At 33.7% G+C, this 27,976-nt stretch overlaps 3 protein-coding genes across 4 annotated transcripts in view; 2 read left to right on the forward strand and 1 right to left on the reverse strand.

Annotated features, from left to right (window-relative positions):
• LOC132722683 (dehydrogenase/reductase SDR family member 11-like) overlaps positions 1–13,908 on the forward strand; it is a 40,796-nt gene extending 26,888 nt beyond the window's left edge. Inside the window, exons 1-7 of one of the 2 annotated variants that reach the window (XM_060707207.1) lie at positions 8,499–8,760; positions 9,125–9,328; positions 9,776–9,870; positions 10,373–10,505; positions 11,605–11,697; positions 12,955–13,020; positions 13,816–13,908. In XM_060707207.1, coding sequence (XP_060563190.1) covers positions 8,629–8,760; positions 9,125–9,328; positions 9,776–9,870; positions 10,373–10,505; positions 11,605–11,697; positions 12,955–13,020; positions 13,816–13,857 — 765 coding nt within the window. In that variant the 5' untranslated portion in view covers positions 8,499–8,628 and the 3' untranslated portion in view covers positions 13,858–13,908. Of the gene's footprint in view, positions 1–8,498; positions 8,761–9,124; positions 9,329–9,775; positions 9,871–10,372; positions 10,506–11,604; positions 11,698–12,954; positions 13,021–13,815 lie in introns of those variants that run through there. The other variant, XM_060707206.1, reaches the window with a different exon arrangement.
• Positions 1,150–5,058, forward strand: LOC132722682 (uncharacterized). The gene is made up of 2 exons (XM_060707201.1): positions 1,150–1,220; positions 1,616–5,058. The coding sequence occupies exon 2, from the start codon at positions 1,617–1,619 to the stop codon at positions 3,735–3,737; it is 2,121 nt and encodes a 706-aa protein (XP_060563184.1). The 5' UTR covers positions 1,150–1,220; position 1,616; the 3' UTR covers positions 3,738–5,058.
• Positions 13,909–16,061: 2,153 nt separating the features above from the next.
• Positions 16,062–27,911, reverse strand: LOC132722684 (small ribosomal subunit protein eS12-like). Its single transcript, XM_060707208.1, has 6 exons — positions 27,792–27,911; positions 27,640–27,682; positions 25,465–25,590; positions 24,900–25,002; positions 24,330–24,431; positions 16,062–16,207 (listed from the first exon to the last, which is right to left on the reverse strand). The coding sequence occupies exons 2-6, from the start codon at positions 27,660–27,662 to the stop codon at positions 16,145–16,147; spliced, it is 417 nt and encodes a 138-aa protein (XP_060563191.1). The 5' UTR covers positions 27,663–27,682; positions 27,792–27,911; the 3' UTR covers positions 16,062–16,144.
• Between the last annotated feature and the right edge of the window lie 65 nt (positions 27,912–27,976).

Raw genomic sequence — 27,976 nt, forward strand, 5'->3', positions numbered from 1 at the left:
GTTAGTTACTCGAAATTTCGAGATAAGTAACTCGAAATTTCGAGTTAGTAAGTCGAACTATCTCGAAATTTCGAGTTACTAACTCGAAATTTCGAGTTAATAAAAAACATACACCTGGCACTAATGCTCTTCCGTACTTATAAGCTTGTAAGTATCATTATCAAAACATAACTGTCAAATGGCGTCACACTAGCACGTGGAAAACACGACAAAATGATTTCTTTATAGATAATGATGATATTACTAAACGCGACATTGCTGAATTTATGCATGAATAGCGCTAATGCATATAACATCCCTAATGGCTTTAAATGCGTCCTCGGTTTTCTGCAGATTTTAATGCACGAGAAAAAAAAAGACACATAACCTTTATTAATGCCTTTTTGAAATATAATTACATGTAATAATGTGTGGTCAATTTTCTATTTACATCAAGAACGAAGTTTATTGGTTTGTTCACTACAGGCAGCTTTTTACACTTTTAAAAACTACATACAGCTACTATATGCTGCTATCTTTATCACTTCTACTACTACTGCTGCTGCTGCTGTTACTACAACTACTTCTAAAACAAATACTAACATTATTTACTCTTATACTACTAAATAGTCTTACTGCGACGTACTTCTATTACTACTTCTTCTTCTGTTGCTGCTGCTGCTACTCCTTCTTCTGCTGTGAATTCTTACTACTACTACTGCTGCTGCTGCTACTGCTTCTGCTACTGCTGCTACTACTACTACTACTACTAACTACTACTACTTACTACTACTACTAACTACTACTACTTACTAAGCTGCTGCTGCTGCTACTGCTACTGCTACTGCTGCTGCTACTGCTACTGCTACTGCTACTGCTACTGCTACTGCTACTGCTACTGCTACTACTACTACTACTACTACTACTACTACTTACTACGCTGCTGCATCTTCTTCCACGGCTGCTACTTTTACTACTACAACTTACTATTACTACTTATTATTATTTCTACTTACTGCATAACAACAAAATGGCCCTGATGAATAACAGGAAGACAATAACTCATTATATAATTTGTTTTACCAAATACAAGGACAATAATCTGAAATAGCATACAAGAGACTCTTACAGTTTTCAGTGGGTCTACTTTCTGTATCAAATTTCCCTGAGGACATGTGACACTTTATCCCACTTTTAAATGAAATTTTGGATTCAATAGTGTTAAACTGTTTTGCAAATAAGTAAGTAATTTTCATTTTTTATTGCAAATAAGAGTTTTAAAGGTCATTTATATATATATTTTTAATTGTTTACTTCAAAGTGTACACAAGTAATTTCAGTCTAACATAGAATATTTCAATATTTACTGAGAATTTTTTTTATAATTACACTTTTATATCAAAAACACAGGAACTTGAAATTCATCAGATAACCAATATTAATGATAATATCCAAATATACCCCAATATACTATAATTAAATATATAATATGGGGGGTATATTTTGCATATTATCGTTAATATTGATAGAATTTCAAGTTCCTGTGATCATAAATAACAGAATTTATCACTCTATCTGCTATAAAGTTTTGAAGTCAGTATTCTCTTTTTAAAATTGAAGCTCTATTTTATTCCAGAATGTTTCACATTCCTGATCATTATCATGATTTATCGTTGAAATTATCGGAAGTTCTTGATGATATCGGAGTAAATGAAACAATGATTATGAAATGGAGAAAGTCACTGCTACTGTCTGAAACAATGGAAACTATAGCATACAACAGTGTTTTAAGGAAGTCAAAATACATGTTTGGAAGTCTCTCAGAGGGAACAACAACAGTAGGAATCCATTCTGACTCGGATTCTTTATGTAGTGATAATGATTGGAATGTCATACAAGACTATACTGAGTGGCAACCTGGCTTAACAAATCTACTGATGATTCAAAATGAGAATACATCTCCGGGCTATTGTTTTCTTCAAGTGCTCAGAAATGATGTACCTGTGCCTTATACACGTGTCGAAAATGAACACTGTGTTAAAGTTTCTAGCGACACAGTATTGGTAAAAAATACTGTGACACATGTACCTGACTCATTTAAACATGGTCCAGCCTGGGTAAAACAAGGGGCAGGCGTTGTCAGAGATTCAGACCTTGTTCTAGCCTACCATTGTAAATCTTGGCCAAAAGAAGCTAGACAATGGTTACATAGAGGTGATTCGAATGTCTGGCCAACATCAGAAATAAAGAGATTTGCAGAGAAAAACGGGTGCTTTGTTGTTCCAGTCGCAAGTAAGCTCGGTCACAGCGAGACACTCGAGTGGAGAATTTCCACTTCGTTAGCTGAACGAAGTTTGATGTATAGTTTAAATATCACACAAATAAGATGTTATATATTGATGAAAATGATACTTAAAACGTATATCAACTTACAAGGTGAAAGCCATCTCTCAAGCTTCATGTGTAAAACAGTTCTCCTGTATTGTATAGAAAATACGGAACACAATCTATGGAAGAATTTCAATTTATTGAAATGTCTATCATACTGTTTACATAGATTGTACACTAGTTTAATAGATAGTAATTGTCCACATTTCATTATACCTGGAAACAATCTGATGGCAGGAAAACTTTCCATTGTAGTCAAACGTAAACTGCTAGACAAACTAAGTGATATATTGCAGAGTAATGGACATGCATTGTTTGGGATACGGCTGGATGACCTTGGTACAAGACTCCAGACCAAACTGAACATGTTACGTCATCTTGCCCAGCCTTCTTATGCTACACATTATGAAATATTAGTAAAAAATGTGTCTTCTCAAATACTGCTTACACCTCAAAATATCAATCAAATGCATAATATTGTTTTGATGAAGTCTTTGAATAACTCACCAGCAACAATACGGCAGATTTTACTCCGATATCTTCAAAATTATACAGCAGTCTACAGAGAGGGCAATACATTAGAACAATTAGCAGTTAGCGTTCTGGTACCTTCCATATGTTCATGTTTGGGAACCATTATAGCATCTTTAGATCTTCAATCAAACAATGGAGTATCATCTGAAGCATTTGACTGGTTATATTGCGGTGTAAATTCTGATGTTTCTGCAGGAAGTCTGAAATTAGCATCTGTTTTTTATTGTATGGGAGATATGGTAAGAACAGAAATTATTCTACGAGAAACTACAAGAAAGTACGACTTTTATGATGTTCAACCATCTTGCGGCTGTTACACTTCTCTTTCTTGTGAAGTTAAAAGAGAGTTTTTAGAAGTTACATATTTTAAAGATATAGCAAGTGGTGTTAGAGAAAATACAGCATTTTGTGTCAAGTTTACACCTGCTGAAATAAACTGCATTCCTCGTGAACTACAATATGAAATGTTCAGATCAACTAGGGAAGACTTGTTACAAAGAAAGAAGAGTGAAGACTATTGGATGGATTGGGCAGTAGTAGATTCTTCCCCTTACCTCTATTTTCTGAAATACAAGACTTATGGCCGACTACAGAGACATGCCGATCAACAAGAAGCACTAAATAACCTTATGAGAATCATAGAGACAGAAAGTGCGGTCCTTGTGCACAAAGAAACAGCACTGAATCTATTGGGGCAGTGCATGGAAATGGAAAATAGAATTCAAGATGCCCTGCTTTGCTACTCTAGCTCACTTAAAGTCAGGAAGAGAAATAATGTAGCAAATATTCATTTATGTAGATTGTCTGCAAAAATTGTGAACCGTGTTGGACAATAAGTATACATGTAGTATATAGATGATATTGAATGAGTGTAAGTTCAATACTGAATGAAACGATACTGAATTTATTGCGGGAGTTGAATAAAATCATATTATGCGAGCCTCTGGCGAGCACAATATTATTTTATTCAACAAGTTCAGTAAATTCAGTAATGAACTTTAAACGAATTCAATATTCTATTTATCACATACCCAAAATAAAGGCCGTTTAAAGTGAAAAAGAGTCATTTTTCATTGATGGGCCTATAGTATAACGCTAACATCAAGCGCTTGTCTACACTTTGTTTGCATAACGCAAATGACGTCAGTTAAAATATATGCATGTCCGTGCAGTACCGTTTTTACTGAGCCGCAAAATCGAGACTGGTATGTGATAAAATGCATTCTTATTTGTGAACACATTCTAAAATGCCTTGTTTTGATCACTCTTCTTGCCAATATCAGAAATACAAATACTAGTAGTGTGAAGAGGTGATCGCTCGAGAAAAATACAACCAACTCTGTTTGATTGAGTTCATGGTAGGGAATGAAAACTGCAATATCTCTAACACCCTCTAGCACCATCTTTTTCTGTAAAAATACTTTCAGTTTCAGAATTGCCAATATAGTATCAATGATTCAAATGGACCAGAAAAAAAATTTGGCAGCTGTTACATAATACTTAATACCTTTTGTTCTGCGTAAAAAAGTACAGTGCAATCTTCCCTAACGTTCACCTCTCATCAACAGTCATCTCTCTACAACAGCCAGTTCCAATAATAATGTGAAATTATTGATCATCCAAATAGCAAAGTCTAAACAAAGTAGTATTTTGACTTCCATACAAAATACTTAATCATTATAACTATACTATAATGCAATCAAGAAACTGAAGGAAAATATGGTTGAGATAATTGGCTAATGAATATCGTTTTTGAAACTATAACATGGTACGAAAAATAAAAAGTTTTTTTTTAAAAAAGAAATTAATGTATTTTAAGGACATAATAGGCCTTTAAGGTAAGTAAAATACGTGAATTTAATGATGATAATATATTGTAAACAGTTTTCCTTTATATTTTCTTTCGATCCGTAATTATTGTGTGCGTGCGTGCGAGCGCGCGCGCGTGTGTGTGTGTGTGTGCGTGGTTTTATTCATGCTCGGACTTAACCATATGCCCGAGATTATCAGCGTCCATGCCGTTCCACTTAACTGTAGAAGTCGAAGTCCTTGACCTATTCTTCGTTGGTTGGTGGTGGTTGGAGATACGACAAGACTGCCAATTTGACAGGGATCTGTAGAAGAAATTTATTGAATCGGAGGACTTATATTAAATATGCATGCTATCAGATCATTGTGTTTATTAGTTATTACTGTTTTGACAGAAATTTGTTTATTCAATTTTTTGGTTGTTTTTATATGTCAATTATTTCGAAATCAAATTGACAATTCTATAATCATAGGTAACATAAATGTAACTATCTGGCAAACTTCTGATTCTCTTTATATCTGACATGTTCAACTTAACAAACACGAAAACTTATTACAACACAACCCTATCCTCTCAAAGTCCACAAATCTTAAATTCGGAGATGTATTTTGTTTTATATTGTTTATGTCAATCTGAAATTAGCATCATTAACTAACAGTTGAAAACTGTATCTGAAAACATACTCATTGTTTGCCATTTGAATCATTTGAAAGAAATTAAGCTCAGCTATATGAACTGGTATATCATATCAGAGATAAAGATAATCTGTCAATTATCTCTGATCATGGTATTGAAATTATAGGCGACAATACCACGAGAAATAAGATTGTGTCGTAGACCACCGGTGCGTAGACAGGCATCTTAACTCTATTTTAATTAAACAGGGTACTCAACAGGTTAAAAGTAAAAACATAAACAAACGAACAAAAATTATCAAAACAAACAAGCATAGTGATTACGAGCAATTAAGTTACTTACTGGCCGAAGGCCGGTCTTTTGCAGTTTGACTTCCTGAAAAATTTACAGGGAATTACCGAAACTAAGAAGGGTTTTCATTGAAAACGAAATCTAGGATTCAATAACTATAATTCTCGCCATTATGAAATAAAATGTAAAGGATACTTCTAAAACTTAACATACAGGACAGATCTTTAACTTTCTAGATACATTTCTCAGATATTTGAATTGTGTTTAACAATATTTCTTGCAATTCAAATCGCATTTCAATTTCTAGTGAACAGTTTATTTTACATAAAAATTTATTGAGTTTATATATTTTACACAAGATTTGAGTTTTAAATTTTGTCCAAAATAATGAGAATAATATCATAACTTATCAGGTATCCATACCATATTAAGTTCAATACGTAATAGAAAGAGCATCGAAACACGAGGCTATCTGATTTGTACGAGGGGGCGTAGCCCCCGAGTATTAATCAGATTGCCGAGTGTTTTGGTGTTCTTTCTCTTTTGTATCATAGTCAAACATAAAAACACGTTCCCTGTTGTCACAATATGAAACCCCGGCAAAAATGAACCAATGAACGAACATCTGAATATGATATTTCTGTCGCTTTCCCTTTCTCTTCCGTCACAATATGTAAACCCCAGCAAAAATGAGCCAATCAATGGGCATGCTCTGGAGTGCGGGTAACTAATACCCGCACTCCAGTTAACGCACTGCATGTGCATATATATGTATACGATTTAACCCTGACACATTTTCAACAGAAAGGTCTCCAAACTATGATACAAATGTCATATATTGTATGATTATTGTTGTGTTCAATCGATATAATGTTTATATTTTATATATACCTTTTTACGACGTGGCCCGTTGCTATGAAAAATCGATCGGAAGTAGTATTTTCCCGCGAATGCGCAATCTGTGTAGGGCAAAAAGCGCATAGAATAATATAGAAATATAGAAGAAGTTCATAGACAATTCCGAATTAGTTTAAGGTAAGAGGCAGAAAATTATATAAATTATCTTTTAACAAAAATAGAAAAGATTCCTTTATAGCTTTGTGGCCAAGATTGCGATACAAAGGCATGGAAAAGGAAATTGTTTAAGAATTTCCCCTTACGGTCACGGACCTGACATTGAGATTTTTTTAAGAAAATGTGGAATTATATCTATTATTCAAATGGGAGTCAACTAAATTGTTGTTGAAATAGTTCATAAAAAGATAAAAGAAATTTTATAACATATGAAATCAAGGTTAGTTATCATTCTGAAAAAAGTCAGAACAGGAACGGTGATAATGCATTTTTAGTGTTCAGTTTACATGATTTTATCTTTTATTTGACTTAGATGCAAAGCAGATAATTTTTAAGTCACATAAATATATTTTAAATATTTAAAAAAATCAAAATCTTTAAGGAAAGTGAAATAACACACATTTTATCCTGTTCCTCGTAACACCTGTTAATATTTTTAATGCAAGTCACACTAATTGTCACTTCTCAAAATCAATAAACATTGATGAGATCGGTATATATAAAAGTTACTTAAATTACAATTTCATAATTGCACGTGATTAACTATGTCATGGTACTGAAACGTTCCGGTTGAATGATATTATAGCTGGAAACAAACAACCGCGTCGCGTGTCTATCTGTTTGACCAATCCAAAAGGAAGTGTACAATACACATTGTGTAATATTATGTAATACAGGGGTAATAAAATTTAATCTTTAACACGCTGCTGTTTTAATTTTAATAACAGATGAAAAAGTCGTCTAATGATACCTTAAACAGACGACTTGTGTGTGCGCCTTTTGACCATTGGATTATTAGTCCCGCATATTTATTAGATCTGTTATAAATATCAATTAACGTTTTAAGTACATACCGCTTTAAGTCATCCCAAACTTACTGTTTCTGGTTGACATAACATGGAATCACGGCTATTAAAGCCTTAAAGTATCATACAATGTTCTCAATTTTACTGCGCTTTTGCCCTACGCAGAATGCGCATGCGCGAAATTCAACATCGGTTACTATTGAAGAACCGTATTGTAAAATTAAGGTCTATATATATTTTTGCATAATTATCAGGTATTTATAGAAATAATTGCCTTAATTGACTGCGTAGATGAAGGTGTTAGAAATTAAGTCCGATTACTGAAACGTGACAGATTGGTTTAGAAACACATACATCTTAAAGTGTTCCATTTTTCAAGATTAATATCCCTACAAGAAATTATTACGTAATTGTTATGAAAGCTATGCTAACATTTTTATATGACTTTGCATGAAAAAAACTATAAGAACTAACATATGCAAGTTACCCAGCTTTACTTCGGCCGAGTATCTTTTTAAAGATACTTCTTGTTTAATAGTTCGATATATCTTATTGTCAATTCTGTTTCAGCGTTTCGTTTAATTATTTATTTCATTTTTCTAAACAAGTGCAGTTTTGTTTATTGCTGATAAATGTGTATTGTATATCAGAATAATACTGTTTTGTTTCCAAAAGTGCAACTTATATATACAATTAAAATAATCTTTGACATTTCTACATTACGATGCACTTAAAAAGAAAATGCATTTTGACAAAGGATAAAATTGACTGTTTACTGATTAGTTTCTATAACAATCAACCATGCATTTTGCTATCAGGTTTAAATATAGTTCTTTAATTTACTTTATAATTGAGTTCTAATCTGCATTTAAAACTGACAATTTATTAAAATTGTTAGAATTGTAGCAATATTCCGCAAAACACATTCACATCTGCAGTTAGAGTTGCCTACCCTTAATTCAGTTTGCACTCAAACTGCAATGTCCAACTTTTAGTTCAACTGTGTATAGTGTATGGGCGTCTCACTTCAGCGACTTAACAGCGATAGATATTTAAACAACTCTGAGTTTGTATGTCAGTTACTTTTAGATATTTTATAAACGTCATAAAATGGAAAAATGGGTTGGACGTGTTGCACTTGTAACCGGTGCTTCGGCTGGCTTTGGAGAATCAATTGCCAAACGCTTGGTTGAACACGGAATGAAAGTAGTTGGATGTGCTAGAAACATTGAAAAAATACAGGTCAGTAACGTTTTATTTACGTTGCGTTAGCATAAATGTCCCGATATGGGTCAAACTGGTATAACGAGGGCGGTAAACTTAAAACGTTAACTAGATCTACCTGACAAAATAAGCTATAAGAAACTTATATTAGTGTAATCCATTTCGTATTTTATATAATAATTATATATTTGCTTTTTCTCAACGTTATACACTATTAGACAAAATAACAATTGGATTATGTTTTTCAATGAAAAATATTATAATATAAATTTATACATGCAGTTTAATTATATGATCTATAGTTTAAATCATTTCTTCGTCGCATTTTAATCTAGTTCTTTACATCTCCATTTATGTTATTAATTTTATATAATCCTTACAGAGCTTATCAGAAAGTTTAAAAGACTCGAAGGGATCTTTGACTGCAATAAGATGTGACATATCTAAAGAGGAAGAAATTCTGGCCATGTTTGAAAAGATCAAGAAAGATCTGGGCGGAGTAGATGTGTGTATTAATAACGCTGGTCTTTCATATAACGCACCGTTATTGTCTGGAACAACAGAACAGTGGAGACATATGCTAGATGTAAGTTTTAACCTTATATCCAATTTCAAAGGAGGTCGCAGTGTTAAAGAACAACCATCATTTCGCTAAAAGAAGCCTGTGTAAGTTGAACTTGCACTTATATTTATAAGTTTAATATAATCCGTAACTAAGACGTTTTTTTCTCTCATTATATGTCTGTAAGTGTCACGAAGGGATATTAAAATATAAAATAAAATAAGTTAATAACCCCAGCTATTGGCATTTAGCAGGGATTTTAAGGCTTGTCTGTCCAGCTTTTACTGGGACTTTGATAATCAAAGAGTGAAATGACGAACGTCTGAAATGATTAAATAGAAGTCACTGAAGTTTTCCATGAGCTATAAAGGTTGAAGATGATATCATGTGACCGTTCTAATGTTTGTGTTCCTCAATATGCAATCAAAATAACATTGTGTGATATATTTACTTTAATTGATTTGTTTTAAGATAAACGTATTAGGGCTTTGTATTTGTACCAGAGAGGCGGTTACATCTATGCGAGAACGTGGTGTAGATGACGGCCATATTGTTCTTATGAGCAGGTATGTGTGTGTCTGTGATTTAGGCATATTACATTTCAAGATAGAAATTGTGTATTGAACCATTATCAGCTAGACTCCGATGAGGTGAAATTAAAAAGCAAGAGTGAAATTTGTTTTTCTCCCTCTAATCAAAGAAGAATACACAGTTGTTGATTTCATTAAAGTGGCAGACACCTGAGCTAAAATCTAAAAGGTTATGACTATGCTTTTCAACTGTATCAATATCAATATACAGTATAGTGTATAGTGTATTGGATAGTTGACAGCCTGCAGCCTTTTCCATTTCATTCATCTCATGATAAAAATATGTAACTTCAGCTTAAATAAAAAATCGTTATGGTCAAATTCAGTCATCTTCTAATAAACTTACTTAAGAAGAATTGCCGCGCAATCGTATTTTGTTAGTAAAAATTTTGAAAGGTAAAACAATTTGGTCTCAACTTTGAAAGTATATGCGTTTTTAAAGATATTTTATGATCATTTACATTTTTACATACTACAGTATGGCCGGTCACGGAGTGACCCCGAATGCTCCGCACGCACATTTCTATGCTGCCACTAAGTTCGCCGTAAAAGCACTAACTGAGGGTCTTCGTAATGAAGTATGTGCATTGAAAAGTCATATACGAGTAACGGTATGTCATGTTTTCTCATAATTTGTTTAAACGGTTTTTATAAAAGTTAAATTAACTTTTTAGCTCACCTGAGCTAGCTCAGGGTGAACTTTAAGGATCGTTGATTGTCCGTCGTCCGTCGTGTGTCGTCCGTCCACACTTGTTCGTTAACACTTCAGCGGTCACATTTTTGCTTCAATCACCATTAAAACTTTGTCAGAATGCTTGTCTATGTAATAGCTCGAATGAACTAGGTCACAGGAGCTAGAAATAGAAAAACCTTGTTAACACTCCAATGGTCACATTTTTGACTCAATTGTCATCAATCTTGGTCACTCTAGTGGCTACTGTTTTGATCCAAATATCCTAAAAATTGGTCTGAAATTTTGTTTTGATGATTTCTAGGTCAAGTTCGAATATGGTTCACCCGGGGTCAAAAACTAGGTCAAACTGCTTAAATATAGAAAATCCTTGTTAACACTAGTGGTCACATTTTTGACTCACCTGTCATGAAATGTGTGTCTAGGTAATAGCTCGGATGAGTTCGATGGGTGAGGTGAGCGATCTAGGGACATCTTGGCCCTCTTGTTATATTTTCATTTTATAAATAAACTTAAAAAACTTATGTTGAAAAAAAATCTTGTAAGGCTGCTGAGTACATATTTATTGTTAGAACAATTGTTTAAGTCTTAATAATAATTGAAAACGTGGTAAACACTTACTCATTTGAACAAGTTATGCTGTTTGGTTGGTTGTTTTTTACCCCATTTTAACAGACTTTGGTCGTATCTCTGCAGTTGTAGACCTTATGACTAACCAGTAATTGCTTCACAAGAGATCGACTATTTATCCCAAATGATTTCTGAATCAACAATTAAAGACCAGTGACCATAAGACTCTATGTGCATGGAGAAATCAAACCTCGCCCAGGGATCAAACCAGTAAGTCGAGGATAACAAATCCCCCTGTTAGCAGGCCTTTTTGTTTTTTGTAGCCAAGGTAATCAAAACAGATCTTGAGTATGAAGATTCATATGTAGCTTCCAAAGAATTGGAGCTTTTTCTTCTACATTTTGTATTTCAGTATTAAATGGTTTATTTATGTTGGTGATTAATTTCAGGCAATAAGCCCAGGAATGGCTAAGACAGAATTTTTGAGTAGAATATTTTCAGATCAACCAGGATTTGCAGACAAAGCCTACTCGGTTTATCAGGTAATTTATACTAGATAAGTATTGTGATAACTCAGATATAAGTACTTGAACTAGGAAACTACGCTCGTACGAGGGTCATTCACTGGATTCTGTCACTGGGCTCACTTTTTTTTATAAAAATGATTTCTATTTCGAACATTCAAAGTGAAAAGCGTTTTTGTAATTTCTCAGTCCAGTTTCTTAAAACTGTAAAATAATATTTTTTGGAATCTGCCAAGGGACCTCCAGAACCTCTTTTACCAGAAAGTAAAGTATTTTCTTAAGCTTGGGAAACAAAAAAAAGAAGTCAGGAGAATAAGGTGAATGGTTTACAACTTTATCACTCGCTTTTGGGAGAGGAGGCATTGTCATGTATAAGATAAACTCATGACCATCCTTTCGCATGGTAAAATTGTGAAACACCTTCACTCTGCCATTTAGTTAAAACTTGAGATATTTTGAACAAAAACAGACATTTTCACGGATTTTTCCGAAGCTGTCACTTTTAACCTGCTCAAATTAGTAGTCTACAAACAGGAAAAAACGAGTCCAAAATGACCTAATAGCACTACAGTCAATGGAAAATAGTTTCATAGCAATGAAATTGGCCGTATTTGTGTAATATAATAATACCAACCAAATTTATAATCTACCTGTACCGAGCGGTAAATTCAGGTATCTGCAATCACTGCAGTGATCTGCCATCACTGGGCGGCCGGTAATACGGTGTGTATATGGTGTTCTAAAAATGTGTAATGCTATTAGGAGCTCAAATAAAGGTTTGTAATGATAATCATGTAGTTTATTACAAACATGCCCATGTACCTAATATAAATGGTTTCTCAAAGTGTTTCGGTTTTAACATTATCTGTAGAACTACTTAAATTGCTGATTCAAAATCAAATGGAAACAAAAGGAACATCATAGGGGTTCAAGAGTGATTTATTGAACTACTGTCTTAACTTGTTTATAACATAGTTGCATCTTGAATATGATTTTAAATAAATTGGATATTCCCATGCAGTTCTTTTGTAATATATCTAAAGCAAAACAGCTCTTAAATATGAATCAACTTTACAAAAAAACAGATGCTGAATACGTACTGAAAATAGAAAACCGTTTTCACTCATTGTTTTATATCTAAACATACATTTTGTACTTGTAATTACTATATGGTATAATTATGTTTATCTGACTTCGTTTTTTATTTAGACTTAATTTAATTCATGCAAAAAGGTAATTATCACTACACTACGAAGCAATCATCATGTATTTCAGCCACTTACCGCCGATGACGTCACCGATAGCGTCATTTATGCATTAGCAGCACCTTCTCATGTTCAGGTAAGTCAGTGATTCTGTACAGCGGACACCTTGAAATGGAGCCATGTTGGCTGGTTTTTAAATACTGATATACAGAATTCACCATCTCCGATCCCCTTTCATTTACTTCATTCTATTTAGCTCCGCCAATTGTTAACACATTTAGTGCAAACTTTTATTTTGGGACCGTACGCCGCTCTTCATAGAATGGTACGAATTCTGCTTAAGTTCGTGCAGGAGCATTGACATGTGGTTTGCGTTTCCACTGCTGCCTGTGAACAGACCCAGTTTAAACCAAGCCTGCAATATTTATTTATAATTTTGCCGTTCATGGTCCAGTCTTTGACCATTTCACTTAACATTATTTAGTAGGCTAGCAATTGAAGACTGTCATCAAACAAGCAATGTTCACAGATCAAATGTTGCCATTCCAGAAAATTGATTGCTTTAGCTGCACGGTAAAAATGTTTAGTATACATGTAGCGGGAAAAAACGTTTATTTATTTGTAACTGATAATCGTGACACGAATGCTGTCAAATTATTAAGTTATTTACATTTTTACCCAAATAACAATTATGAATTCGTTATAAAGATTTTTGACAAATGTAAACGGTTATTTGAAATATGACCCTCACCTAGCGGCTCGTATCATAACCTGTCAAATTTTTTATATTTAATGTGTATGTGCAATTTATATTGTAAATTAACGACATGAATTTTTATAGTTTTTCTTGTCCCTACGACTATGAATTACATTAAGTCGACCCCTCGTGTTTTTAATTTTTGCATCACGTGAAAATCTATTCTGTTTTCAGGTTCACGACATTTTAATTCGACCAACGGAGTGTCCGGTATGAGATATATAAACGTGACGAAGCTGGTGTTTACATGTAATAAATTATCTACATTCATAAATACTAGTACTGTAGCATTTGTTTTGTTTTACATGGTTTAGCTGAACAATTGTGCTGCCTTATTTTATCAGGCAGTGACATTAGATGTACGTAGATATACCACTTGTTCTTCATGGTGTATTACTGAATTCGGCAACGGCGAACGAATTTTTCCACTTGCTACTCAACATGCCAAACAAATTTAAGGTCTTTTAATTAGATAAAAAGTTCCGGGCCATAGAAAGACTCCGGATAGTTGGAGATTATTGGTTTACCATATAGCAAATTTTATCTTCACGTTTCCCATTTGCTGAAAGTAAAGACTTTGTCCTATGGTGTTGAGCTTTCCATATTTGTGGGGTAATTTTAAAATACCGAACCAATGATTAAGAGGTTCTGTATGAAAAACATTAAGGTCAAATAAATAGTCTTTGCTTTATGTGTGAGCAGTGTAATGAACCCCCATAGCTGGGTCATATTTATGACCCAAGGGATGATTTGTGTCTTATCTTGAGGACAACAAGGTGATGCCACATGCAAAAAGCATATTTTTTCAAAACAAGACTATACAATACCCCAAGGATCTTTAATATTTCAATGTCCTATATAAATTAAGTAATTCACAGAGCATGGTCATTTTTCAACTCAATATGATTGCTTTTTTTAAAACTTCCACAAAGTAATGCATCATACTAAATATCCAAGCTCTAGGCATTGTATACTACCAAACCTACATAAACGAAGTGACCTCCGGGGCGGGGCCAACTTTTAATTGTAGAAGACCTATCATTTGTGCAATGAAAATGTGTCGCAGATTTTAAAAACAAGCCTATATAATATAACCAAAGCGAATGCAAGGGTGTGTCATTGAGGATCACAGAGGCGTGATTTTTCTTCTTCTGTAGAGGTCCACATGGCAATGCCAATATTTTAACTCTGGGCCTTGTAGTTTGAAACTTAAAAGCTTTCATTTTTGCCTCTAGAAGAGTCCACTTTTGTTACAAGTGTGTTTGGGTTAAAGACAACCTAGACATCTCATTCGTCCGTCCACTTTGCCTAGACAAGTAACCAGTTATTACCAATTGTGAGCAAGTGAGCGGCTACTAACTGAGCCACTGAATGGCAAATTGCTATAGGAAAAAGCCAATATATTATTCATGGTCCAATTATAAACTCATTAACGAAAGAAGCAGGTACCATGTTCGAATGTACCTAGCAGGGGCACTGGCTAGTGAGACTTGACCCCAAGAACTCCCAAGTAGTCTGGTTTGTAGATCTTACCTAAAAAAAAATGTTGGTCAAAATAAAAGGTTATTAAAGTTATGGTTAAAAAAAAAGTTCTCAAAAAATCTGACAAATAGGCATATTTTAAGTGATATGCTCATTGCCCTCCTGATCTATTGTTCTTGGTGTATAAAATATCATAGTTTGTTATCTTAGTGTGTTGATAGTAAAAGAGCCTTGATAATGTAAAATTCTCTATTTTTTCTTAAAAATTTCTTGGAGAGAGTCCTATTATGCTCTCAAAGAAGAGTATACAATTTCAACTTGTTTCAAAGCCAGATGTCAATAGAATATGAAAATATCCGAGGTGGTATGTATGCTAACTTATATGTAAATTATCAAGTTGAAAAGGGGCATAATTCTGTCAAAATGCTTGATACAGTTAACTCCTGTCTACAGGTTGGGGTCATGATGAACAAGTGTGCAAAGTTTCAAAGCCATATGTCAATGGACTTTGAAAATATTTGACATATTACAAAAACTAACATCAATTAGAAGTTGAAAAGGGGCATAATTCTGTCAAAATACTTCACACAGTTTCCTCCTACTGTCTACAGGTTGGGACAAGTGTGCAAAGTTTCAAAACCATATGTCAATGGACTTTGAATGAAAATATTTGAGATATTACAAAAATGAACATCAACTACAAGTTGAAAAGGGGCATAATTCTGTCAAAATGCTTCACATAGTTTCCTCCTCCTGTCTACTGGTTGGGGGTCATGATGGTGAGTTTCAAAGCCATATGTCAATGGACTTTACAAATTTATGAGGTATTACAAAAACTTTACAGAAGTCATTAAGCGGTTAAGCCGACGCTCGGGTGACTACAATAGCTCTACATATTCTTAAATAGTCAAGCTAATAATAACAAAAAACACCAGATGTTTGCCTCAAAACTGCACTTTTATTTTACAATTTTACAGGTTTTTTCTTTACTTTTTTCTCTTTTTTACGTTTTCTTTTATCTCTATTTCTTGCTCTTGAAGTAGTCATTGAGAACATCAAGGGCCTGTGATTCTTTTCCATAATCCTGAAAATACAAATGTTAAACATTCCTTTAAATCAACTGTTATAACATCAAATAGATGTGGTATTAGACCAGTAATAGGAAGAGCATCGAAACACAAGGCTATCTGATTTGTACGAGGGGGGGTATAAAAAAGACTGCCGGGTTATAGGCAAAAATAAAAACATGTTCCCTGTTGTCACAGTATGAAATCCCTGAAAAAAGAATTAAAGGGATATTCAGGCAAAATAATGACAAAAATATAAAATATTAAAATTATAAAATTATCTTATGTACTCAAATCACCCAAAAAAATGACTTAGCATTAAGTTTCAGCAAGAATTTCTGTTTAAATTCTATATATTTTGGGTTTGAAGCGTAAATATAGCTATATATGTTGAACAAAATTTAGACACCAATAGAATCACAAAATAGTTTTAAAACAAGTCAGGTGACTAGAACAAACCCTTGAAGTTACAATAACAGATATTGTGGATATTGTTGATTGAAACAAGCCCAAGTCATTCATTTGACATGTTCTTTAACGTTTCTAGAGTTCACTTTGACAACTAATGTGAAATGCTAGCGCTCTAACCTGACCCATGCGGGTCAAGTTAGGAAACCACCATTTTATTCTTTATATGGAGAAAAGTTTCGTTCCTTTGTCTGTCTATAATATATTCATTTTGAGGGCATTTCCAGAATAATGAATGAAAAATTCAAAACTAAGAAATGAACATTTTGCCTGTGTCTCCCTTTATAACAATGAACAAGCATTTTAATATATTTCTATCGCTTTCCTTTTCTATGCCATCACAGTAAGTAAACCCCAGACAAAATGAGCCAATAAATGGGTATGCCTTTCAGTGCAGTTAACTAACAGAAAGTTCCCCAAACAAGAATATCATACAAGAATCTTACACTGGCTGCCAGTACAGAGCAGAATATCTAGCTTGAGGGCAACTGTTTACGGCGGTAACGAGGCTCTGCCGAGAGCTAGATATTCCGGTCTGTACCGACAGCCGGTGTTTGTTTCTTTTTCTTGCATACTATATATCAATTATTTTCAGAACAGAAATTATGAAAACGGATATTCTCATTATGCACTTTTTTCTTATAGTAGTGTATGAACTTACAACTTCATTCATAACTGTTTAGTGACGTCAACCTAAGAAGGCAATTCATTCATAAGTTGCTCGCGGCAATGATGTCATTTAAAGCACGAGACTTGTCTTACATGGGGGGTGTAAGATAGTTTTCTAGCACAGGTGTAAACGGTAGATAACCCTGTCTGATATGCAAGAATAGCTTTGCTACAAGGGTTTCAGGGCTCTCATTCGAAATTTATCCAAGGGTTTCAGGGCTCTCATTCGAAATTTATCTAAAACATACAGTCAACCATCAGAAGAGTAAAAACAAATCTCAACACTACTTTCAGACGAGGAAGCATGAGTTGTTTGTTTTTCATCATTGGTTAACTCAATTAGAAAGCCCAGCAGATCAACTGTAACATAAGTGTCTACAGTTTCATGTTAACAAAACATGGCTCATCTAGATGGAATAAATACATTATCAATTTTCAAGTATTTATCAATTTTCAAGTGGCTACAAACTATCACTTTTCTCAATGCTTTTTCTTGTAGCACTACTTTAACAAAAGTATTAATTCAGTGAAACGCCAAAGTCTTCGCCAAAAATCTTAGTGACAGAATAGAAATTTTACCAGTGAAGACAAAACTTCCCTCATAAATTAGGTATGAAAGTTATTATAACCATATATTCAGATCTTGCAGCAAATGAAAGTTACAAGTTTCTTCTATTTTTGTCTGTATATACATTTTTCTATTTTGTCTGTATACACAAAAAGCAAAAAATTAAATACAACTAATTTATACATTTTCTAATGCAGACTCATTTACGTAACTGACATGGTAACAATTCATAGCTTTCAATTAAAAATTTCTGAACTCCTTGAAAATAAAATATCTTGAGTTCAATATTTTTCCAGCTGAAAGTTTTTTGAATCATTTTAGTTTATAGTTTTATAGTTTAACCATCAGAAAAGTTAAAACAAATTCTCAACAATACTTTCAGACGAGGAAGCATGAGTGTTTGTTTTTCATCATCGGTTAACATGATTTGTCACACAATTTACAATATTAAATTAATTCACAATAAAAAAGTTGTGGAGTATTTTCAAATAACCTTCATTAGCTTTATAAGGAGAGGACATATGGTCAGAATCATAGACCAGTCTGCGAAATTAGCAGTTGCAGAGCAACAGATAAGGTGCATATTTGCGCAATTAATTTTAGAAAATACGCAATTGATTTTTTAAGAATGCGTATCAAAACCCATTAAAAAAAAAAAAATACGCAATCGTCTTAAAAACCCGTGCGCATTGTCATTTTCATCACCGCAAAATTTATCTGTCGTACACTCGTTGTTTTGGACAAAATATATCGATATGCTTGCTATCCGAATATTCCCGAATCAATGCTAACTAATCAACGGTCTCCGGTCTTTGACGGTCCCTGGTCTCCAATGACCGACTAAGCCACGAGACCGTCGATTTGTCTACTCAGGTCGACGGTCTTTAAAGACCGGCAGAGACCGTTGATTTTGCGGAGACCGTAAATAAGTAGGTCCCAGCTGTATCAATAGACGCTTTGAAAGCAATATGGCGTCGTGCAAAAGGGAAAATGATTTGAAACAAAACAGTTGTAAATAATAAAAAATCAGTCAGAAAACGAATTTGTTAAAAATATTAATTATGAAATATAACATGAGCATTTTATATAACAAGAACTGTCGGAGGACAGTAAAGCTCGACTATTCGAAAATTTGTCACAAGGGTGTTTCATCTACTATAATAATGCTTACCTATATGAATACATAAAATTGTCCGAAAAGGTACAAACTCTTCAAGTTTCAATACATTCCCTTCAGTAGTTATGGAGAGACAAGCTTACATGCAAAAACTTAACCAAGAATTCATGAGTCGAAAAAGGGGCATAATTATGCAAAAAAGCAAATCAGAGTTATGGGACTTGTACCAATCATCTTAGATAATCACAGAGACCAAGTGTGTGAAGTTTCAATCCATTCCCTTCAGTAGTTATGGAGATACCAGCTTACACGCAAAAACTTAACCAAGAATTTCTAAGTCGAAAAAGGGGCATAATTATGTTAAACAGCAAATCAGAGTTATGGGACTTGTGCCAATCATCTTAGATAATCACAGAGAACAAGTGTGTGAAGTTTCAATACATTCCCTTCAGTAGTTATGGAGATACCAGCTTACATGCAAAAACTTAACCAAGAATTTCTAAGTCGAAAAAGGGGCATAATTATGTAAAAAAGCAAATCAGAGTTATGGGACTTGTGGCAATTATCTAAGATAATCACAGAGAACAAGTGTGTGAAGTTTCAATCCATTCCCTTCAGTAGTTATGGAGATACCAGCTTACATGCAAAAACTTGACCAAGAATTTCTAAGTCGAAAAAGGGGCATAATTATGTAAAAAAGCAAATCAGAGTTATGGGACTTGTGCCAATCATCTTAGATAATCACAGAGAACAAGTGTGTGAAGTTTCAATCCATTCCCTTCAGTAGTTATGGAGATACCAGCTTACATACAAAAACTTAACCAAGAATTTCTAAGTCAAAAAAGGGGCATAATTATGAAAACTAGAAATGTGTCCATAGGACACGGGTGCCCCCACCGCGACACTGTTCTGTCAATCTTTTTACTAAGTCAAGGGAAATAACTCTACAAATACTGGATAAATCCACAAGCCAAACCCCAGGTGCAAATCTAAAATATGCTGAGCAACCTGCCTATAAGGTTTATTGACTATGTCAAATCCTTTTTGAGAAACTTGCGACACAAGTTGAAAATTGCAAAAATTTTCTACGTGAAGGGCAATAACTCTAAAAATACTAAATAAATCCAGACGAAAATACCTGGTGCACAACTGCACATGCTGATCAATATTCCTGTAAAGTTACATGACTCTACGTCAAATACTTTTTGAGTTATGTGCGACACAAGTTGAAAATTGCCAAAATTTTACTAAGTCAAGGGCAATAACTCTGAAAATACTAAAAATATCCAGACGAAAATACCCAGGTGCACAACTACACATGCTGATCAACATTCCTGTAAAGTTTCATGACTCTAGGTCAAATACTTTTTGAGTTACATGCGACACAAGTTGAAAATTGCAAAATTTTACTAAGTCAAGGGCAATAAACTCTGAAAATACTAAAAAATATCCAGACCAAAATACCCAGGTGCACAACTACACATGCTGATCAACATTCCTGTAAAGTTTCATGACTGTAGTCAAATACTTTTGGAGTTACATGCGACACAAGTTGAAAATTGCCAAATTTTACTAAATCAAGGGCAATAACTCTGAAAATACTAAAAATATCCACAACAAAACCCCCAGGTGCAAAACCACAAATGCTGACCAACACTTCCGCAAAGTTTCATGATTCTAGGTCAAATACATTTTCAGCTATGTGTGATACAAATTGAAAATTGCCAAATGTTAATCAATCAAGGGCAATAACTCTGAAAATACTAAAAATATCCAGACGAAAAATACCCAGGTGCACAACTACACATGCTGATCAACATTCCTTTAAAGTTTCATGACTCTAGGTCAAATACTTTTTGAGTTACATGCGACACAAGTTGAAAATTGCAAAATTTTACTAAGTCAAGGGCAATAACTCTGAAAATACTAAAAATATCCAGACCAAAATACCCAGGTGCACAACTACACATGCTGATCAACATTCCTGTAAAGTTTCATGACTGTAGGTCAAATACATTTGGAGTAACATGCGACACAAGTTGAAAATTGCCAAATTTTACTAAATCAAGGGCAATAACTCTGAAAATACTAAAAATATCCACACGAAAATACCCAGGTGCACAACTACACATGCTGATCAACATTCCTGTAAAGTTTCATGACTCTAGGTCAAATACTTTTGGAGTTACATGCGACACAAGTTGAAAATTGCCAAATTTTACTAAGTCAAGGGCAATAACTCTGAAAATACTAAAAATATCCAGACCAAAATACCCAGGTGCACAACTACACATGCTGATCAACATTCCTGTAAAGTTTCATGACTCTAGGTCAAATACTTTTTGAGTTACGTGCGACACAAAAGTGAACGGACGGACGGACGGAAGGACGGACAGACGGACGGACGGAAGGACGGACAAGGGTAAATCTAAATGCCCGCCACTAACGTGGGGGCACAAAAAGCAAATCAGAGTTATGGGACTTGTGCCAATCATCTTAGATAATCACAGAGAACAAGTGTGTGAAGTTTCAATCCATTCCCTTCAGTAGTTATGGAGATACCAGCTTACATACAAAAACTTAACCAAGAATTTCTAAGTCGAAAAAGGGGCATAATTATAAAAAAAAGCAAATCAGAGTTATGGGACTTGTGCCAATCATCTTAGATAATCATAGAGAACAAGTGTGTGAAGTTTCAATCCATTCCCTTCAGTAGTTATGGAGATAACAGCTTACATACAAAAACTTAACCACAGGGACGCTGACGCCGACAAATGGGTGACTGCATTAGCTCGATTATTCTGCGAATAGTCGAGCTAAAAATAGAACAATTGTGAAAAATTCTAGTAAATTGTTAATCCTATTTTCTTTTTAAAACCGTTTAAATTTTATTGATATTGAAACCATAAAATTCATATCTTCATAATTGAATACCCAATTGATCTTGAAATCATAGGGTATCGAGTTTTGGAATACCCAATTAAATTGAGCCAATACCCAATTAGATTCCAAAGGAAATGATGGAGTAATACCCAATTCACTTTTAAAGCTTATCTGTTGCTCTGAGTTGTCCTATTGCCCCAGACAATCATTTTTTGGTCCGGACAACCATTTTTTTTTAAAGTTAATTACTTGCCCAATTGACAAGTAAAAATTTGCAGAAAGTATTAATCAAAATGACACGAATAGTGATAAAATGAAAGATATCAAAAACAATAAGTTTGCTTAAATTTATGACTGTTTCTCACTGAAGATAAGTTTGCAGATTTGATCAATAATTGCTTGGAGATGTTCTGATGAAAAGATTCTGGCAACCAGTTTTTACTTCGGACAACCAGATTTTTTTTAACTGGTTGCCCGAATGATGACATTAATTTTTAAACCCCAATATCACAGACTGATAACTGGACAGATTCGTAACAATGAAGACTCCCACTTTAAAACCTCTAAATTCTTACACAACTCAATTTCTGTGGACTCAAAACCAGACAAGATCATGGCATGATACATAGGTACTATGTTAGAAGCGGCAAGAAACATATTGACCATCAGAAAAGTTAGAACAAATTGTCAACACTACTTTCAGACGAGGAAGCATGAGTTGTTTGCTTTTCATCATTGGTTAATATATTAATGTTTAAACACGTACATTTCAAAACAGCTCAAAATTAGCATGTCACTATAATACACATTTGTCAATTTCATTATAATTTATCATTTAAACATTGAGAAAGGCCAAACGATTTGGTCATTTTCATTCATTTGAATTTTTCTATGGACTAGCAGCAATGACAATATTTGTCATGTGCCTTACAAGAAGAACCTAATATACCAATGTGTTTATTGACCACTATAGGAAGGATGTTTTTTCCCCCAGACATTTCTAAAAATGGTTCCAATTATATAACTCAATAGTGTGAGTGTTTTTGCTGAACTACAATTAATAGAATGTTTAGAACTCGGATAAACAGAGTCGTCCTCAAGACACAGTGCACGACTATTCTCAGTGTTTGGCAATAATAAATGAGGTAACCATGTAAAAAGATAACCGAGTTATTGGACCTGTGTACATCATAATAGATAATTCACAGAAAGAGAAAATATGTGTGTGAAGTTTCAGCACATTCCCTCTAGAAGTTTAGGAAATATTGAAAAAAATGTATTTTCTCAGTAATGTCAAAAAGTATTACAATTATAAATGAAATCTTGGAAAAAAAGTATTACAATTATTAATAAAATCTTGGAAAACACTCAATACTAGATTGGTATATACAGTTAACATTCAGATAGGTTTATAAACAAATCTCAACACTACTTTCAGATGAGGAAGCATGAGTTGTTTCTTTATCATCATTGTTAACTGTAGTTTATTTTGCAAGATACAACACTGTTAAGTCATATGGTGACTTCAATGGGGAGGGGGGCAGCAGGCTGTTCATCCAGGCAGTTTCCACTTTACACATTGTCACTTAAATCAGCTTGTTGATAAATTTAATGAACTGAAAGACTGACAGCCATCTTTTATCAAAAATTACCCCAGCACTGTAGCTTGCTTAATAGGAATGAAATTGAAAATTGGGTTAAATAGGTGCCTATGACGCACTCTGTTTTTTTGTGTGTTTGAATAAGATTACTTCAAGGCCTAAAATAAGAGATTAACTATACTTTCACGTCATATTCACAATAATAGCTGCTGCCAACAAAATGTTATAACCAAGCAAAAGGAAAGTTGTTTACACTTAACTTTGAAACATGGTTTTTTTTAAAGCTGGCCCAAATTTTATTGAAAATTACACGCACACAAAAAAAATCATTAAGTTCCTCACATTCTTTTTGTTGGGTTTTATGTCACCCGGTCCAACATAGTATAGGTCAAATGGTGACTTTCAAGCTTTATTAGTGAAGGAAGACCTCAGGTACCCTTACCTGCATTATTTCAGACACACCTGAGTAGAACCACTAACGTTTCTTAAGCTAGCTAGACAGCTTCCTCACAAGACAGAACCCAGAGTCCCTCTCCGATTTTAAATCCACTGGTGAATGTCAAGTGGTTGAAGTTAACAACCTTAACCAATCTGCAAGACACCCAAAGCTTCCTCCCATGAAAGCATCCAAAGTTCCCAACAGGTTCAAATCCACAAATGTGATTCAAAACAGCAACTGTATTAACTTTGCAATGAAAACCCTTTTTAATTTGGAACACTATAAATTGACAACATGTTGTTTTTACGTTTAAACAAAATTTTAATACTGCTGAAGTACACTTAAACCTTTATCTTCAATACAATTGAAGAAGTGGTGTGATTAAATTACTCACCTTAACAACAACACAGCTACAGCCAACAACTTTCCTGGCTTTTCCTTCCTTGTCAATTTTGCACAGGCCAACCCATTCACCAAGTTTCTTATTGTCATCAACCTGTTTAGAAATTCCATCACTTAAAATTCTTAATGTATAAAATCCATGTTAAACCAAATGGAACAAGGTACAACAGTATTTATGTGTGTGATAAAACATTATTTTTTCTACTTTTCCACTAGCTTTAATACAAGTTTCAGATGTCGGTAATGATCAAGAAAATCCAGAAAAGATTACAAATTACACTTTCAGTAGGATGTGGAGATAGTAAATTGCATTTAAAACCTTCAAACAAAGTTTTCTAAGCTCACAAATGTGTCCGGTAAACTTAACTCAAAATTCATGCTCCAGTTAAAGTTATTGATCAGTGACCTATAATGAAGACCATGAAAACTGATAATTTCAAGTGAATATCTTAATATATTTAGTTTAAGCAGATACAAGGTGGGTAAAATTGTCCTATAGAATATAAAACATTAACTGAGATAAGAATGGAAACAAATAAGCAAGACCAGCTGCAATACTTACCTTAATGAGGTTAATACCATGTTCAGCACAAAGAGCTTCAACCAACTTTGAATACATAGCTTCATCACAATTGCTCGCAAGTACACATAAATGAGCTTGACGTCTGCAAAATTAAACAAAAATTTTATGAAACTCTTCAAATCACTCTCAATGTAAATGCTTGAAAGAAGACGACAAGCAGAATATGTCAAACCTGAAGGTTCATTGTGAGGAATCTTCCGTTCAGGATAAGCTTAAGCAAATTCCTTTGTACTTTCATCACTCTAAAGAATTGTTCACCTTGGTCAATTACTGAACAATGTTCTTTGACAGGCCTGTTTTCCCTACTGCAAGGGCCACGCAAGGATGGCTTTCAACTGCTAAAACTTTATGTCCAATTTACAAGAATTTTTCTCTTTCCAATTTTCAAAATTATAATGTTCGAACAGCCCTTCCTCTATTTGTGAAAACATGATAGTCCTATTTTAACCCTCTATTCTTTTTTAACCATTTTAATATCTAAAATTCCATGTTTCCTAAATTGGACATACCATAAAAATATTTTTTTAGTTACAATTACACATACTTATCAAGTGCCTTGGCACACTCATGTAATCCACGTGCTAGACCATCATGGATCAGTGCAGTTTTGAGGACTTCTTGAAGGGCGGTCATGGTATCCATGGCTCCCGCCCCAGTGGAAATTTCATCTCTGCAAACAAAAGTAAATATTTAATTATTCAATTTCACCAAGGTATCATTACTTTGAAGTTCTGTCATTACGTTGGCAAAAGAGATATTGACAAAGCAATATATAATTTTAAGACAATCAGTTTTACACTTCAGTTGGAACCTACTGGCAGTAAGTTTTTATACCTCATGTCATTTAAACTACTTTGTTTTCATCAATGAAATGAAGTTTCATTTTAAAACAAACATGAATTGATTCAAAATGGATTTGTTTATCAAATGTTATTTTTATTTGACCCAAATTTGATTAATAACAGTGATTTTAATAGGTTTTTATGTACTGCACACAAACTGCCAAATTCCGGTACAAGTCAATCCGGCCCTAAGTCAACCCAGCCCCAAGTGAATCGGGCCCCAAAATAGTCAATCCGGCCCAAATTCAATCTGATATCTGGTCAACCCAGCCCTATTTCAGCGATTTTTTACTTTAGATTGTGAATGTCTTATTAAGCAGTAAGAACATATAATTTGTGACTGACTTAACTGTATTTAATATCTAAAGCTTTACTGTTACGAGACATTTTGAATGATGTTTACAGAAATTGCCAGACGCTTGTTTAGGTATTGACTCGTCCCTAGAAGTTTCGTATTTAAACAAAAGGAAAATTTTAAGAATGCAACAGAAATCATGGTCGGCTAAACGCATTTCAAGATAAACAAAGCACAACAGGCAAAATTTTAGCATCATTATGTTAAGAGAGGAAATAATCAGGTCTAGGATTTCATGGTATTTACGGACTGTCTGTAAATTTTTGGACAATCCATAATTTTACAGATTTTCTTGTCTGTAAATTTACAGACATTAAGTAAGAAAATAGTAGAAGTTGCATTAAAATTTAAAACCGCAGGTTAAAATGAATAAGGTTAGGTATTATATGATTAAATGTAATAGTATGCTAAGATTCAGAACAGTTTGATGACTTTAAATTTTCACTTTTAACAAAAATTTCAAAATCATCATACAAAGATGAAACCCACCCCATTACCTTTGTAAATATAAACAAGCAATAAAACAACTTGTCTTAAGCTGCGGATTTTATTGTAAAACTAAAAACAGCAAATTACACATTGAATATCTGTAAATTTATGGATTGAAAAATCTTTAAATTTCAAGACTGTCTGTAAATTTACGGACAGTCCATAAATATCATGAAATCCTAGACCTGATAATACATTATTAAAGGCTTAATTAATCGAAATTGTGAAATTTCATCAGAATTGTGAATGGGTCTGAAAATTGTGAAGGTGCTTTTGTGATTGTGTCCCTTATTGGGTACCACTTATATAGGGGGAAAAAATCGCTGTATTTTTATAATTAGTTATTTGCCACTAATTTTTCTTCATTTACTTTTTTCTACTCAAGAAATAATGTGAATAATTATTATTGCAAGTTAAAAAAAAAAGATTTGTTACATCTAAAATCACATTAGCCGTTGTCATCAAAACTAGTTAACTAATGTGCTTTATTGTTTAATTTACAACTTATTTAAAGAAAAGGTGACGATTTAAATAAAAAATATTTGAATAAATTCTCTTGTGCTGTTTATCTTGATAATGATTCATTTCCTGAATAGAAAAAAGATAGAAAGACAATAAGAAAAATTGATGTGCTATATTAATAATATCAAAACGTTTCTCTATTCTCTCGATTTCGGATCTATATCTGTGTTGCGGACAGCTCTTTGTAGAGGTACATGTGAAAAAATAAAACACACAGAGTAAGCACGGATGTAATATAAATTCAATTCAATTTAATAAAATATTCTCTGAAAATCAATTTTGGGGCCGGATTGACTTGAGACCGGGTTGTACATGGGGCCGGGTTGACTAATTCCCGTTCCCAAGGTAGCCTTTGCAAATACTGTAGGGTTGACCCATAACTTTAAAGTCGCCACGTCAAAATAAAAGCGACATATAAAGTTGTGGAAGCCAGAACTATAAATTTTACTGTTCCGTGGTAGCAAATGATCTATAATTTTCCTATGCAATATTTTACAATATTTCAACTTACCCTTCCGTATCTGAACCAGCCATGTTGAGAAACGGACGTCCTTCTGCAACGAAAAGTTAAAATAAACGTTTTTCATGTCAATTAAAAACAGTACAATTTGCTGTCATTCAATAAATTCGACGATTAAAGAAGATTTAAGCAGGCCCACTTACAATGATGTATCCACTTGGGAAAACTCCGCGTAGAAAGGAAGCGGAAGTCAAATTTTTTGATAACTTTTGATTCAACACCACTAAATATTTTCCTTCATTATTTTCTGTATAAAACCTGCCCCCCATACTATAATATATATATACTATATATATACTATAAAAGGTCAGGATGTTTTATAAAACTA

The sequence above is a fragment of the Ruditapes philippinarum genome, unplaced genomic scaffold (assembly GCF_026571515.1).
Source record: "Ruditapes philippinarum isolate M1 unplaced genomic scaffold, ASM2657151v2 ctg4044_1_1_1_1, whole genome shotgun sequence".
Taxonomy (NCBI): domain Eukaryota; kingdom Metazoa; phylum Mollusca; class Bivalvia; order Venerida; family Veneridae; genus Ruditapes; species Ruditapes philippinarum.

Excerpts from the sequence above, each read along its gene's own strand:
- LOC132722682 (XM_060707201.1), top strand. The coding sequence starts at position 1,617 with ATGTTTCACATTCCTGATCATTATCATGATTTATCGTTGAAATTATCG.
- LOC132722684 (XM_060707208.1), bottom strand. The coding sequence starts at position 27,662 with ATGGCTGGTTCAGATACGGAAGG. Across the intron at positions 24,432-24,899 it reads ATGGTATTAACCTCATTAAG|GTTGATGACAATAAGAAACT; the intron begins GTAAGTATTGCA and ends ATTTCTAAACAG. Across the intron at positions 16,208-24,329 it reads GTAGCTGTGTTGTTGTTAAG|GATTATGGAAAAGAATCACA; the intron begins GTGAGTAATTTA and ends TTGTATTTTCAG.